Source organism: Lycium barbarum, chromosome 11, assembly GCF_019175385.1.
Source record: "Lycium barbarum isolate Lr01 chromosome 11, ASM1917538v2, whole genome shotgun sequence".
Taxonomy (NCBI): Eukaryota; Viridiplantae; Streptophyta; class Magnoliopsida; order Solanales; family Solanaceae; genus Lycium; species Lycium barbarum.
In genome coordinates, this window is record NC_083347.1 from 12,851,019 (window position 1) to 12,868,754 (window position 17,736).

General features: G+C 34.1%; 1 protein-coding gene across 2 annotated transcripts in view; it reads left to right on the top strand.

Moving 5' to 3' along the window:
* The window catches only part of LOC132617118 (seed biotin-containing protein SBP65-like), a 66,240-nt gene extending 65,426 nt beyond the window's left edge, over positions 1-814 (top strand). For both annotated transcript variants that reach the window (XM_060332034.1, XM_060332036.1), the window contains exon 3: positions 624-814. In XM_060332034.1, coding sequence (XP_060188017.1) covers positions 624-810 — 187 coding nt within the window. In that variant the 3' untranslated portion in view covers positions 811-814. The remainder of the gene's footprint in view (positions 1-623) is intronic.
* Positions 815-17,736: the final 16,922 nt, after the last annotated feature.

A 17,736-nucleotide genomic window follows, 5' to 3' on the forward strand; every position in this document is an offset into this window, starting at 1 on the left:
TTTAGAATTAGATCTAAGAATGGTTTCTTCTCTGTTAAGGATTTCATTAGCTAGAGTTTGTTCTTTTTGTGCAGTAGGACTCAAGTACTATGATGCAGTAATTGAGTCAAGTGTATAGAGGTGCATTCCTCTCAAAATTGTAACTGAAGAGGTAGGCCAAACCCTTCCCTTTATAACTTTTATTGCGGTGATGGAATAAACTCAGGGTCCCAACTGGGATCTTGAAATGGTTAAGGAAAAAAAAATGTACAAGTTATTTGGGTAAGATGATTTTTTTTTTGGAATTATAAATATATAGGTGAGACATTTTTTAGGACAAAAATAAAAAAGAGTGTGCCACATAAATTGGTATATTGAAAGATGAAGTATACGCCTTGACCTACATTATATAGGAAAGTGACATTGTTTTAGGATAGAATTAAAAAAGAGTGTAACATAAATTGGTATACAGATGAAATATGAAGTATACACCACTTACATTCATAAGTTATCTTTTATCCTTAAAACTGTACTCAAATATAGGTTAAAGGTTGAAATCTCTTTACTGTTCGTCATGTTCACTTAGATTGTGATTTTATTTCACTATGTTTTGGTTAATTTGCACCTGAAAATATGTTTTACAGGGAGAAAGCAGAGGAGGAGATGTTAGCGGAGAAACACGAGAATCAAAGGTGGAGGGAAAAGAGAGTGGATTCCAACCAAAGGGGAAAGTTGAAGAAACCTTCTAGGAAGAATCAGAAGGAGGAAAGGAAAGCAAGCAGCCGGAGGAAAGAGCGGCGGTGGTGCTGCATGCCATTGGCGAAACTATAATGGAGATTGGCAAAAAAACCACTGATCTTGTTCCTGGTCCCCCCGGGTCTCAAACTGGAGATGAAGTTGCAGTAGTAACCGAGAAAGAGTCCACCACCACAATAAAGAAAGCTTGAGATGAACATGTTCTGAGCCACTTCACTTTGTTTTTTGGAAAGATTAGAATTTTGAAGTTGGTTTGTTTATTTTGGAAGGGTGGTTTGCAGGATGTGGGATTGTCTAATAATTAGCGTAAATCGCGAAGACTTGGTGTTCTATGTATGTTCGTGTCGATAATATGTTTTTGAAACTTCCTTTGGTGTGACGCTTAGCTATTGTTTGTTCCAATGTCGTGTACGACTAGTAGATCACTACTAAAAAAAGAGGATTTCCCGACCTCAAAAAAATGGCTATTACCGACCTCATGAGGTCAACCTTAATTCGACAAACAGTGGGTCCGAAATTTTACCGACCTCATGAGGTCGCAAAAAACCGATCTCATGAGGTCGGTAAGATTTTTAAGCTAGATAAAAGTTTTTTAATTTACCGACCTCATGAGGTCGGTATAGTAATATATATTTTTTTTTTACAAAATCATTACCGACCTCACAGGGTCGGTATATTGACTTATTTTTTATTTTATTTTTAAACTTTCTGACCTCACGAGGTCGGTATAGACAAAATAATTTTTATTTATTTAATTATACCGACCTCATTAGGTCGGTTAATTATATGAATAATATAATTATATGAGTTTACCGACATCATGAGGTCGGTAATTTATATGAATATATAATATTGTTTTAGATTACTGACCACGTGAGGTTGGTATATTGCAATTTCTGAATTTTTTTTACAAAACCCTGACCTCATGAGGTCGGTAATTTGCAGTTTCTAGGAATATTTTGCAAAAAACCGACCTCATGAGGTCGGTAATTTTCAGTTTCTGGGAATATTTTGCAGGAGACCAACCTCATGAGGTCGGTAATTTACAATTTCTGGAAATATTTTGCAGGAGACCGACCTCATGAGGTCGGTATTCTGCAAAAAAAAATTGGTAGGATCTAGCTGCTTTTGCAACTGCCCACCTGTCAAGATGAAAACAATTTTATACTCAACTAAAACTAGCTCAAATAGCTGCCAACAATTCACCAAACTAATACAAATACATAAAATATTAAACAACTTCAACAAACACATCTATACAACTCGCACTACATCAAATTCAATTCGAAACTACTTCAAAGTTGAATAAAAACATCATGCAAACATTCACAAGAGACATTAAACTACTTCAACTTTTTCAAACATCCACAAAACATTAGACTACTTCAACCTTCGGAAACATCCACAAAACATTAAATTAGTCTACACTAAGTTAGTCTACAACATTAGACTACTAAGTTAGTCTACAACATTAGACTACTTATACAATCCACAAATCCACCACAACATTAACATTCTAACATGCCTCTGTGTGTTTGACATGTGAGTCCCATCATCATCCCCCCCCCCCCCCCGAAGCAAGTAATGTGTCTAATTGGGTCCTCATACCGTCAAACTGCACGTCCCTCTGCCTTCCCCTTTCCTCCGAGGCTTGTAGCTGGCTAGATAGCTCAGAAATCTTTTGCTTCATGGCCATAGCACTCACTCTATCGAACGACTCAGTATTGGAAGACTCTTGGCCTTCTAGAGGCGATCGGTATTGACAAAATGCACGATGTGGCATTTCGTAAGCTGTGCCAAACTTAGTGGGACCACCAACACTCCCAAGCCATCTTTCATCCATTTGTTCTTGTGTCAGCTGTGTGTTGGATGGCTGAGTACGAAGAAACTCCGCCTTTGATTGTTGATTTTGATTATGAAATTAGAAGGTAAAATTAGCAACCAACATAAATCTCGAATTCAACAGAAAAAACTAAGCTAAAAAATAATAGATAGACTCTTCAAAATCTTGATCTACAAGACTGACTAATACACAAAATGCAAGGAGGTCATTTATAGCAGGAACATGTTCAATGATACAACATAATTGAAGAACTTGAATTATTTCCTTTAAATTGAAATAACAAAAAAAAAAAAAAAGATCCACTCAAAAAAATGTACAGTGATTAAAGAACCCTGAGGTTCTTTTTTCAAGTGCGATGTTTATGAGAGATTTATCTTAGTATTATAACCTCGGCTTCTATATTTACTCTTTGTATGTTATGAAGATATTATTGGTCAGTACTAAGATTTGGTTATCGGAGCTTGTGCTCTTTGTATATCACATTAACAAAGGGGCCAGCATATATTAGGTGAAATTAAGCCAGTGTGCTTCTTCTTTGGACCAGGCAATGCTGAAAGTTAATCCAAGTCTGAAAATTCAACTTCACCATTCAACTTAAAACTCCAACCAAACACATTAATGAAAATGAAAAAACAGTGCCATTAGTTGAGTTCTTGAATTGCAAAGAACCCACCATCAAGCAAACAACACCATTGACCACCACAAGAAAACGGACTAGTATTTCTTTACCTAACACTTCAACCAACATGGACTTCTCACATATTGAAATAACACCTACCACATGACATTCTATAGCTAAACCAAAACCCGAATGGATCATGTGTATGTGTAACTATTGACCTATCATCCATTCTGGACTGTTTTCATTGTGAAAAATAAAAGGATGCTTATGTAGGTCTGATCAACAATCATTTGCTTGATCTCTTACCCGAATATCGAAATCAAAACATAAGAAAACATGTGGCTAAACCCAAGTAGAGAAATGACTGAAAGTTAAAGAACAATCAAGTAAAGAGCAAACCGACCTTAATCGGAAATGATCAAACTCTGACCTTAAAAAGTAAGTATTTTGACTCTCGTATTCTGAACTACGTCATACAAATTAGGTGTTTAGTCACTAGCTCTCATTTGTATTTTGATAATAAGTCTTATGAGGTACAAGCTATATTTAGCAAAAACATTTATTACCAGCTAAATACTTCTTCCCTTAACTCTTTATTTTTCCCTCTTAGCACCCATAGGTAAAAACTTAACCGTATCAAGTGTTTACACTTACACTAATAGAAAATCACATTTTTCCGACTACCAAAATAGTCGGAAAGTAGTCGGAACATGGGGTTTTTGGAACACACTTATGAAGAAAAGATGAACTTTTGACTACTAATGCCACTTCCTTTTATTTACCTACTAGGGCCTGGAACCCCAACAACCTCTCAAAGAAAATCTGAATAATCTTCAAGATTCATCTATTTACCAGCTACGGCCTGGAACCTGTTATATCATTAACAATCATAATTACTACCAAAAACTCATCACCAAACTACCTTGAAAAGCTTCCTCTGAGATCCTTAAATCCAAGTGAATGACCATGATCCAACTCTTTGTATGGGAAACTAACTGTGACTTTAAAGTAAAGCTATAGGAATAGATTCAAGTGTATCAAGATTGTTCAAGCAACTCTACATAATGTTTCATATAATTGCTCCAATCAGTTAACAAGTAGAAAACATATACTACTTGTTTTTTCCTAAATCAATAAGCAAGAAGACATTCACTGTTGGTCTATTATAGCAGTTCATTACCTGAGATCCATCGCAGAACTGGCCCCAATAAACACTTCAAAACCACCTTCTTCAATCCTGTTATCATAATTAAAATTATTTGTAGCAGAGTGCAACTCCTTCAGAGAAAAAACCCTCCATGTTGGCTCCTTCTTCGCTTGCCCTTTTTTGTATTATTTCAAATCAAAAATCAATAACAACTAGTACAACTAGTCCCAACCAAGTTCGAGTTCGGCTATATGAATCCCCACTTCTTCATTTAAGGTTCATTTCAAATGCAAAATCGAAAATCAATTCAGTGTAAAGGGGAAAAGAGAAAGAGGTTCCTGCACTTCAATAAGCAGTATTTCCCAAATCAACACAGCAAGAAATTATTCAAATAAAACTAGAGGCTTTCAGTTCAATATATCATTCCAACAAATGCAACAGTGTCTAGAGAAGTCTAGTACAAAACTTGTAAAAACAACTTAACATAAAGCTTAATTAGAACAATACCGTGATAAAGGTAATAGCTTTGAAGGAATTTAGTAAACATACCGTTCTGAACCCTGACGCTCCAAAATATGGAGGAAAAAGCCATAGCTTTGGATTTTGAAACACCTAAACTCAACTTCCCCTTTCTTAACACAATTATATATCAAATTAACAAATGTCAAATACAAAAAATAAGCACGTCAATCAAGAATCAATCTTTAGAACCCCATATCACAAAAGAAGTAAACAGAGATAAGGCTAAAATTCATAATTGATCACTGAGTAATTATCTTGTAATTAGTTTCCTGAATATTTTAATTTTCAGATATACTTCAACAGAATTTGTGAAGAATGGAAGATAATACACCACAAAATAAATAAATTATCTGCACCTTCAAGCTTGGATAAGTTCCCTATATTCCTTTACATTATCTCCATTTTCCCAACCAAAATTTCCAAAAGTTCACTCTATCTTAATTTGTCTTCCAAGTCCTACTACTCCTTAGTTCCTACTATATATCTATTCCTAGAAAACACTGCAATGATAACATGTGAAACGACTCTAATCTAACTCATAAAAAAGGTACCAAAACTGCTCAAACTACTAGTGTTCAAAGTGATATATAATAGACATAAAGAAATACTTGTAATTATTAATTTGACTCAAAAGTACTATTAATTTTTTTGACGGTATCTCTGTTCTGACATTTTATCAAACACCTCATAGGCTTCTTTAAGTCACCCTCTGGAAGAAAACACTACAGGTGATCTAGTATAAGCAAATAAATCAAAATTGGACCAAATCAAAAACTGTATATATTGAAACAAATGAATCAGACTAAAGTTAGTCTCCAAACATAAACAAAATAAACAAAAGTACCCTATTTTGACTCTCATATTCTGAACTACTTCACACAAATTAGGTATTTAGTCACTAGCTCACATTTGTATTTTGATAATAAATCTTATGAGGTACAAGCTATATATATCTGAAACAAGCTTTTTTCAACTGGTCCTCCTAGCAAATTTCTTAGCCAAGAAAATAAAGAAAGCATACTTCAAATGGTTGACCATGGACGGTGAAAACAATGACGGTACTGGGTAGGGACGGCGGCGACGGTGACCAGCAGGAATGATGGTGACGACGTTATTAGGGTTAAGAGAGAAAGGGGGAGAGAAATGGTGAGAGGAAAAGATAGAATAATGGGAAAAACAAGGGTTTGGGTCTGATTTTAATTTTATTTGACTAGTTACACCGACCTCGTGAGGTCGGTATATTTACTTATTTTATTTTTAATTTTAAATAATACCGACCTCATGAGGTCGGTTTATTAAAAATAATTTATAATATTTTTAATTAAATAAACTGACCTCATGATGTCGGTAATTTTAATTATTTTATTTTTAATTTAAAAGAATACCGACCTCACCAGGTCGGTTTATTAAAAATAATTTATAATACTTAGTATCAAATAAATTTCCGACCTAGTGAAGTCGGTATATTATTTTTTCAAATTTTAGTACAATATTACCGACCTCATGAGGTCGGTTTATTTTTAAAAAAATTGAAAAATAAATATTACTACTTTACCGACCTCATGAGGTCGATTTTTTTCTGACCTCAACTGAAGTCGGGAAATCTTTTTTTTTTCTTTTAAGTAGTGGATGCAGGTATTAGATTACAAGAGAGGTGAATGTTAATCTTTGTTCTTCTTTCAAGTTTGTACTTCCCAAGAATTGGCTAACGCCCAATAGCTAAAGTAACCTTAGCTAAGAAAGGCTAACCATAGATGTAAGAAGCCCAAAAGAAAGGCTTAACAAACATTTCTTATGTGAGCCTAGTTCATTATTCGACAAGCGGACTCATGGGTCTCACAAGCTACTTTTTAAACAAAAAATAAAAACAACATTATTGAAGTCTACATTTTTCCTTATTAAGATGCTTAGCTAAAAGGAAATTAAAACCTAAAAATAAGATTGGATACTAAAAGGGCATTACTTTTGCATAAGTGTATATTTGCAATACTAAGATATTACTATTAGGACATTTGAAACGTGATGCCGGTCTACGTGATTTACTTTTAACAAATTCAAAAAATGTTATTTCAATTCAAATATTTTTATCTTTCGATTTAAATTCAAGAACTTTATCTATGGATTCCCTTTTAATTCAAAAAAAAAAACCTATGAAAGATAGGAAAAAGAAATTGGTATTTATATCTATAATTTTAGTCCAACAAAGTCGTAAAAATTGTCGATTTGCTTCTGCTATACCTCTAACTATGCTGAAAGGAAAAAAGAAAAATGAAAAAGAAGTAGACATGAAGAATTGACATACCAAACTGGATTTGATGTGCTACAATTGTTTTTTGAAATTTAATTGTCATACTTTAAATTACATTGGATCCTAAAATGCAAGAACTTCAATTAAAAATTATAATGAGAGCAAAGAGAGACCTTGCAGCAATTAAAAGTTTCAAACGATTTGTTAGGATGCCGTCGAAGTTGAGATTGAAAAAACATTTTTAAGTTTTAATTTGCTTTTAGCTAAAGCATATTAATAAGGAAAAATGTAGACTTTAATAATGTTTTTTAATTTTTTGTTTAAAAAGAAGCTTGTGGGACCCATGAGTCCACTTGTTGAATAATGAACTAGACTCATATAAGTAATGCTGGTTATATGACTCACAAAATAAAATTTCTCTAACAACTGTGTATATACTGCCTTTCAGGTTAGGCTGTCGTCCAAGTTAACTTATAGACTTCCGTATATACATCCAAAGCCCATTCTTTTCTTCACAGACACCTTTGAACTCGATCTCGAACCTTGTTTGGGAAATCTAGAACAAGATTCGATTTGATCCACTCCCTATCTTATCGAAATCATCTAATTAGATGTTATTCAAAGAAGGAAAAGAAAACTTGAAACGATTATTCAAGTTCTTTCTAATTTGCCATTCTATATATAATCTACGGAAAAGGGCCAAAATTACCCCTGAACTTTGGAAAATAGTTTAGTCATATCCTTCGTTATACTTTAGGGCCAATTATACCTTTACCGTTATACTATGGGGTCAATTATACCCTTATGTCTAACAGCTGTCACGTGACATCATCCCAGCTCTTCAAAATTATTTTCCCCTCAAATAATTTTTTACCCACTAAAATAACCCAACCCGACCCGAATTTTTTTTTCCAGCCAAACTGATACGGACCCAACCCAATACCCCTTGGCTGGAAAGAAAAAAAAAATCGGGTCGGGTTGAGTTATTTTAGTGGGTAAAAAATTATTTGAGGGAAAAATAATTTTGAAGGGCTGGGATGATGCCACGTGGCAGCTGTTAAACATAAGAGTATAATTGACCCCATAGTATAACGGTAAGGGTATAATTGGCTCTAAAGTATAACGAAGGGTATGAATGAACTATTTCCCAAAGTTCAGGGGTAATTTTGGCCATTTTCCGTATAATCTATCCTGGTTGCTATATATATATATATATATATAGCAGCATTTTCAGAAAAGGAACTTAGGCGGAATCAGGAACATTAACATGTCTGTAATAAGTTATCACTGATTATTCACTCTTGAGTTTGCTGAACAGTAATTAAGGATTTTTATTTATTTATAGAGATTATATGTATTGATTTTGCGAACCCTCCTTTCTCGCGCCGTCAAAATAAGATGTACAGTCAAATAATTGAGTTCGAAGGAAATAACGATCTAACATATTCACACAATTTAAATAGACGTGAGATATAGAAATTTTCTTTTCGTAGTTGTGAAAGCAGTTAAATTGTCATATTGATAGTCGAAAAGAAAAGAATGTTACCTTTAATGGAGTGTGATTTTTTGAAGAAAAACCCATAGTAATATCATTTCATATAGAGGATATTTTTGGATTATTTTAGCTAAACAACTTATATCAGACTTAATAGTTTTGCAGCAAGAGTCTGAAGATGGCTATATGATAGGGTTGAGCCTGTCCTAATGCTTTTGCCCGTTTATGGGTCAATTTGCTAGATTTACTCACAGATTTGAAGATGTACACATAAAATGAAGCCAGTGAGATCTTGTGGCTGTTAATATTAGGATGATATAGGCGGCAGACGATGAATCTCCAGATTAACCCATAAATTTTTAGTGATGGACATGTGAAACTTAGGAACCGTTTGGACATGATCATGAGATGAAATTATATTTGGATATGCAATTTGAATTTCTTAAGTTACAGCTTTTTTTACAAACATAAAAACCCCACAAGTTGTGAAAATCATCAAAAATTTTCCAATTCTTATACAATCTTACCAAATGAGTAAATCATAGTTCATAATAAAATTAATACGCTACTAGAAGGTCTTTCTAAAAAATACAACATCAATTGATCAAACTTTAGTTCAATATAAAGGAAAATTTAACATGAATAGTAATGTAACTACTCTTTAATATAATCCTCTCATATGGTAAACATGATTGGTAAATATATTTTACCAACTTGCAGATTAATATTTAATACAAATGGTTGGTAAATATGATTGATACATATATCTACCAACTTATGAGTCTTTTTTTTACAAAATATGTCCAAACGCCGATTTCATCAAATCGCATGTCGAAACGCCAACTTAGTTCGAGTGAAATTGTTTGATGTTTGGATGAGGTCCATTTTTTGAGTATTTTATCACAAGACATAAATAAAAAGGAAGAGAGACAAATCTACTCCTCAGCACGATAGTAACACGTAATCACAATTCGTCAGTTTGTTTGGGCAATTATTAAAGGACAAAACATCTAAAGTATAGATAAAGTTCTTGAAAATGGACCATGTGCCTTTTATCCTCTGACGATCGACGTATACCTTTAGCGCGGGTTTTAGGTAGGATTTCACATATTTTAGGGATTTTAGTGCCTAATATTTAATTCGGAAAACATTACTTTAATCTATCCTTGACTAGAGCATCGTATTAAGAAAACCTAGTGATGTGCTAACTTTCATTTGGCGTCACTGTCACAGTATCTTTGTATCCATCGTTGTTTTATCCACAAATTAAAATTGTCGTACAATGGGGTTCCTTTTTTATTCTTTTCCCTTAATGATGCTTCCCTTTTGTTTTGGGCAGTGTAGCTTGTAACTGTACATGAATGACTTGGATAATGGTAGTACACTAAACAATATAGAATGGCTTAATTGCTCACTGAGTTAACCATTTCTTGTTTTGGAGCTCCACTACTTAGCTGTTGTAACTTGTAACGTAGATTACCTACATAGTTATCCTAACTTTAATAGACTACCAGTTAACTTCATCGCGCTTCGCGCGGTTATAAAAAATATCAATGAAATATTGCAATTAAAGTAATTTTTATGCATCATAGTGGAATATATATATATATATATATATATATATATATATATATAATGATTTACTTGTGTTATTATACTTATTATAATAAATAAAAGAGTAGTTCCATCAAATTTAATAAAAACTCTCGAAAATATTTAAATATTATGTTGTAATACATGACCAACGGCATTATGGCCGATTACTTTTTGTTATTAAATTTTCTTTTAAGAAAAAAGAAAAAGATTTCTTAAGAAATTTTTTCTTGTTTCTATACAACTTAAAAAGAAATTTAAGGATCTATTACTTATATATGTGTCTGTGGCGCTTGTTACTTGTTCGTGCATTTTTTTTTTTTTTTAACTCTATGACTAATACATATTAGAAAAAGACATGCACACACATTTTGATTTCTTACAATTCTTTCAATAGAAAATAAAATAACCTCATTGTTCTTTCTTCGATTCAACATCTGTAATTTCCTTCTCAATTGTCTACTCAATCTAGAAATTAAATTAAGTAGTTAATGAATTCAAAGTACCTTTTTACCGGATCTTCGATTCTCTCATTTCTACCGAGTAGTCCAGCCGCAGGTAAAAGGGTTATCAATTCATGTTAATAACATACACATATAAATATACAAAAAAAGAAGGATGATTTAATTATAAAAAGAAGAAGACATATGGAAAAGAACGACATTAAGCATCGTAGGAATATTTCATTTCCTGTGAATCTGTATCAGGCGTCAAGACAGTCGGAATCCATACTATGACTCTTCATTAACTTTATTTTTTTAACTGCATGGATATCCATGAAACATGAGACAGTGAATGCGGGTTGAACACACTTTCTCTCTATATATATACATCTATAAAAAATGTAACCGGCCTCTTCTAATTTATTTTGAGAACCATCCACCTATGGGTTATTTTAGAGCTTTTAAAATCTATATATTATTAAAAAGAGGATAGTTTGCCCTAGGATCTTGACAAGTGGCAGCATAGGATTATGACACATGATAGTTTTAAGACAAAAAATAGTTAATTAGTTAATAATTAGGTATTAGTTATTGTTTAGAATTTTTTTTAAAATAAATTGTATTTGTATCTTTTTTGTATCTTTTAAAGAAAAGCTGCACGTAACTCCCCATTTACTCAATCCCACGTCTCCATATTAAAATTAATAGCCTGTTTGGTCAAGTTTCTAAAATCCGCTTATTTTAAAAAGTACTTTTCAAAAAAACACTTTTGGCAAAAAACAGTCTGTGTTTGGTCAATTAATTAAAAAACACTTTTGAGCAGCAATTAGTGTTTGGCCAAGCTTTTAAAAAGTGCTTCTATTTGTATTTTTCTCAAAAGTACTTTTCAAAAAAGTGCTTTTGGGCAAAAACTGTTTTTTTAGCTTCTGAAAAACTGCTTCTGCTACTCTCCAGAAGTACTTATTTTCTCCCAAAATCTTGGCCAGACACCTCACTTTTTTTTTCTTCAAATAAACACTTATTGAAAAAATAAGTACTTTTGGGGGAAAAATAAGTTTGGCCAAACATGCCATAAATCTGGGAAAAAAAAATGCAAAAAAAGAATATCTACGAAAAGGAGGTAGTTTATCCATAAAAGGAGGTAGTTTTTCTTTCATACTTACGAGGGAAGTTATATTTATCTTCAGAGTAGAGTAGTGAATGCTTCAAGATTTACCACTTTCACAAAATGGGGAGAAACCCCCCTGCACGATGCGGTAGTTCATAACATTAAAAAAAAGTACTTTATTCAAAATAAATCACGTTTTCCACAAAAGAAGTGTTTGCGCATGCAGTTTTGAAACTGCTGGTGCACTCATATATGCTTTTAATCAATAATTAATAATAGTAATAATTTGGCTACAGTTAAGTGTGGTCAGTTTTAAACCTCTAAGAACTTTTTGAAAGCATCGAACAAGTAACTTGAAAGTTCTTTTGGTTATAGAATCCGGTTAAGATTTATTTTAATTTTGTCCGTCAGCAGTATATTAGTTTTGTTTTCACTGTGGTATTAATACTTGGAGCAAGTAGATAACATGCTCAAATACTTGGTATTTTGACTCTTTATTTTTTACTGATCTAAATATTGCCTTGACTTTATCATCACGATGAAGTTATTGATTTTTGTGACTAGCTGTTAGTCCATGCCTTTGAATGATGCTTAGTTCCTTTCTTATTAATCTTAGGTGGCAATGATCAAGCAAAAACGAGGGTACAAGGACCCGTGGCTATGGAGCATAAAGTTATACACAGATGAAAAAGGAAATAAGTAACAAAGAGAAGGTTGTTTTGTCATATGAAGACGATCCTTCTACAGCGCACTCGACTGGAGGCTTTTTTTAAAAGTAAAGAATTGTAGTAAAATGATTTATTTTGACCTTAATTATGCACTATATGCCCTACCTGCTAACCATGAATATGTTCACAAGATTACGACTTCAGAGGTTATAAGATCAGTAGTGCAATGGCTGAAAAGTCTGATCCAGAGGCTCCCCCGGCATATGGTTTTTTGTAAGTCATAGAGAGTTATCCTTTTTCAATTCTTTTTAAATTTATTTTCTTTCATTTCACATGACTTCCAGTTTTATCTTTTTGTTTCTTCTAACAGAACTGTTCAGAATAGTTTTAACAATATGAAGCCATATAAAGAAATCCTCCTTTTCCTCTTAATATATCATGTTGACATGTTATGCCTTATCATCATATGTGGTGCAAAGGTAAAAGCAGATCATTATATGCTCGACGGGTGCCCAGAAGAAGGAGCAATTTGACATTTGATGAGTCGTGAAATTACGCGATATTCGACGCTAATTCCTTAAGCTTTTGTGACTCCTTAAGCACTTTTGTTGTTACTTTTTGTGTTTTTATGTTGTTTTGTAGGAAAAGATGCTCGGAGATCAAAACGGAGCAAAACGGACCAAAGTAGAGCAAAAATAGAACAAATTCATACTTTCTGGCACCATATGCTACACGCAGAGTATAGCATATGGCGCAGCATGTGCAACATGCGAGCAGCATATGGTGCAGCATGTGGTGACAGAGAAAATTGTCACCACATGCTACGGTTTTGGCACCACATGCGATTAGCATGTTGAACATGCGAATAGCATGTGGTGCAGCATGTTGTGCAAGAGGGTATTTTGGTCCAGATTTTGTTCCCGTTTTTTGGAATGATATAAATACTCTTTTAGGGTTTGTAATATTTATCTTTGGCAGTTTTTCATCAAGTTTGGAGACTAGTTTTTACACCACACTTTGGGGTTAAAGATTTGAAGATTTGGTTGAGTATTTCTTAAACCTTTAATTCATTTCTTCAATTCCTTGCTTTGTATTGTATATCTAAGTGTGTAGCTTTCTATTCCATAACTTGAATCTCGTTTATGAAAGTATTCTTGATTAAAGTTTGGTTTGAAACTCTTGTTATGCTTATGTATTGAATGATTCTTATTGCTATTGAAGTGGGTCTTTGTTGATTTAATTAATCTCGTTCTTGAATGTTTCCAAAGGGATTAGCTAACCCTAGGACTCACCCATTTACTTAGATTGAGCTCGGAAGAGGAAATATAGGTTGGGAAAGATTAATTAACAAGAATTTGGGTCATTAAACTCATATAATAACTTGAGCTCGGAAGAGGATAGCTACTTGAGGTTAAATTGATTGTGCCTAATATCACACTCTAAGGCTTGGAAAAGCATAGAGTGAAATTCATTGATTTGGTTGGAAGACTTTCAATGAGATTTTAGATATCATTATCTATCAACACAAACCCGATCTTAGTTGTAAAATCGTAAAGTACGTTGGATCGTTACTTGAGTGTAATCTCCTATTATCCATGCTTGTGGCCATTGATCATTTTACTCGCTTTCTAGGTTAGTTTACATTTCCGCATTAGTTATAATCTTTCTCCAAAAAACCAAAATATCATTTATCGTTTGGCTTTAGCGTAGTTGGTGAAAGTTCCTTACTTTCTTAATCGCCTAGCATATTGTTCCCTGTGGGATCGACCCCGACTCATAGTTGGGTAAATATATTGCATACGACCGTGTACACTTTCTCTTTGAGGAGTGTATTTGGACGTTATCAAAAATGGTGCCACTGCCGGGGAACAATTTGGCGTATTTGAGTTAGTTTGGGATTTAAGCTAACTTGCTTTGGTTCAAACTTTCATTGCTTTATTTTATTTAAAAAAAAAAAAACATGGCATCTTGGAATGAAAATGAAAATGGGTTTTATGGTTGCAATCCATATTTTGATGACCCATGCCCATATTGTGAAGGACCCCACTTTTGGAAAGATTGTGAATATGCTCCCGGGAGAGAGATGTGTGCACCATCTCAATCCTTTTATGAGAGTATTTGTAATATATGTGGTGGCCAAGGTGGACATTGGGGTGATTGTCCCAATTATTTTGCTTCCCCTCCCCCAAGTTGTTCTAACGAAAATGCTAGTTGGGCTTTTGAGCTTGACAGGGACAATGACATGGCAAATGAAGAACAAAGTGCCGGATATGAAGGCATCATGGCAATGCTCCAAACATACTTAGATCGAGAAGCTAAAATGGAGGAAGAGCGAAAACTCGTCCAACAATCCATTTTAGAAAATGGAGAAGCTATGAAAAGAATGAATGATTCATTTGAGGATGCCAATTCCTCAATTGTCATGGAAGTGTCGACTCCTCAAAATGAAATGGTGGAAGAAGAGATTTCAAGTTTACAAGATGAACCCGAAAATTCTTGTGACCAGGACGAAAGTTGTGAAATTGAAGAAATGGTTCAACTTGAAGAAGAAGAGCATAATCTTGAAGAAGAAATCTCCAATTCTCAAAAAGAAGAAGTTGAGGAAATTTTGAAAAGCATAATGGGGAGGAATGAACAATATGGGCAAGTCTTGACCAAATTGTGGGAAGAAGTTCAACATGGAGATGATGAAACTATCCAAAAGGTATATCTCACCATGGATGGATTTTTACAAGAGTTGGACGACTCTCACAATGAAGAAAATCTTGACAAAATGGAAATTTTGAGCCAAGATTGGCTAATGAATCAAGCTCAACAACTTGAAGCCTATGGAAATCACCGTGAAGGCATCTCATGAATGATGGAAGAATTTATAAAAATGCATGTTGAGCAAAGTCAAGAAGTGGAGCTACTTAAAATTGCTATCCAAACATTGGAGGCCGAACTGAATGCAAAGATTGAGGCATGTGATGCTCAATATCAAAGGGCCATGGATTGTAGTTTTGAGTTGGTTTCCAATGAAGAAGAGGTCAAGATCGATTTTCATGAGCTAATGGTAAATTGCCAGCCTACCAACCCAAAAATAGTAAATGATGTCGAGATTGAAGAAATGATACTAGAGTTGCATAAAAAAGTTCATGAAATGGTTTTTGAAGACTCTAGTTCATTTTTGGGTGAGGATGTCAAAACTCATGCAAATTTGGAATTTGAGCGCGTTGGACCTCATTCCAACCATTTTTCAACATTATGCTTGGTTAGTGAAATGGAAGTTGAACTAACCGAGCCTATGGAGAATTTTGGAGATGAAGATCAAAGCGTTTTCATTTTGAAGTTTGCTATGCCAAGAAGACAAAATGGCATGCCTCACTTACGGGCCAAGAAGTGCAAAATGCGACACCCGAGAGTTGGCCTCTTTCCTTTCATACCACCGCCTCACTAGCATCACCGGAATCTTGATTCAAAGTTGGGGCGCAAATTCATATCTTCCAAATGGAAGGAAAAGTGGTAAAGGTAACCGTCGTGCCGCGACGTTAAATCAAGCACTTGGTGGGAGGTAACCCATCGTTTTAAAAGTTTTAAATCGTTTTTGAAATTTTATTTTTTAGAATAGTTTAGTTTATGGTTTTTGACTAATCTGCAAAGTTTCAGAATTTTTGGAGTTATTTTGAGCATATCGGATATCCGGACAACCCCCAAAACCAGTAAAAGCTGCAAAAAAAAAATGTTTTCTGGTGTCATAACATGCGATTCGCATGTCATACATGTGAATCGCATGTAGTGTCGCACATGGTGACAGAGAGAGCAAAAAAAAAAAAAAAACTTTTTCCTGGTGACATCACATGCGACTCGCATGTCATACATGCGAATCGCGTGTGGGGTCGCATGTCATGCCAAAAAAAAAATTCCTTTTCTATTTTTATGTTTTGTTTCGATTATGTGCAGCGAGGACACTGCAATGTTTATAGTTGGGGGTGGCACGCGGTAGCGCATTATATTTTGAAACTTGCTCAAATTTTTTGAAAATTTTGTTCTTTTGACATGTTTTGGATTAGTCACTCTTATTATTTTATTTTCTTTCTTAGCTTCTTTCATTAGTCTTGTAAGTTTAGGTGTAGGTTCTCCTTTGAGGAAAAATGTAAAAACTCTTGGCTTGTTTGGTACTAATAGAATTTGTCTCTTGCATGTGAAATTGAAATGTGAATACCTCTCCAAATTGTTGTGAAAGTTAAAAAGCAAGGTGCATAGGAAAGAATGATCTTTGTGACAACTTTTTGGCTCATTTTGTGACTTTTTACCTACTAGTGTGTTGACTTTGGATTATGAGATATTGCGCTAGTTGTTCTTGCTTGGGAAGTGAAATTGATCCATCTTGACTAGTTCATATGACATGTGTGTGAGTGTTTGTTGAATAATTCTTGTGTTTACTTTTATCATCTAGAACTTGCCCGGTTAGTCGTTCATTGCTAATTTTGATTATGTTGGTTGGAGAGATGACCTTGGGCTATCTTTGTGATTTTTGAAAAAGTCTCTTTAGCCTTTCTAGCCTACCATTGCATAAATAATATCACTAGTAACCTCATTTGAGCTTATGACCTTTTCTTTGATTGCCCCATTACAAGCCTTTATCCTGTTCGATGAAAAGTCTTTCTTTTGAACCTTTCCCTCCTTGAACATGAAATTGTGAATTTGAGGCCAAAAGCCTAAGTTGGGGGTGTTAGTGTTGCTTGAGAGTGGTGAAGGTTGGTGTTGTGAAAAAGTCAAAAGAAAAGAAGAAAATTTGAAAATACAAAAAGGTTGCAAACTTTTTGTGCAAAAAAATGTATCTTTGTAAAAAAAAAAAAAAAAAAAAAAATTGCAGGTGGCATCACCTGCGACTCGCATTTCAGACATGCGATTCGCATGTGGGGTCGCAGGTGGCGTGTGTAAAAAAAAAAAAAAAATTTCTCTGTTTTGATTATGTGCAGTGAGGACACTGCAATATTTATAGTTGGGGGTGGAATGTGCTAGCACATTATATTTTGAAACTTTATAAAGGAAGTGTGAATAATTGGGGAAACTGGTATGCAAAGGAAGGAGTGATATTTCGAAATGAAGAGGAAAGTGGACATAAAGTATGTGTAGTGTTCAAGGAGGGCGTAGTCACTTGTATCCCAAATACTTATCCTACCCTTCCCTAAGCCTACATTACAAGCTTAAAAAGCGCCTATGTGATCTCCAACCGAATGTTCTTGAGTTAGTGATAAACGAAAATAAGGGCAAGCTTATGGTGTGATATTTGTTAGCACTAGAACTTCTTTGTTGAGTGTGAGCGA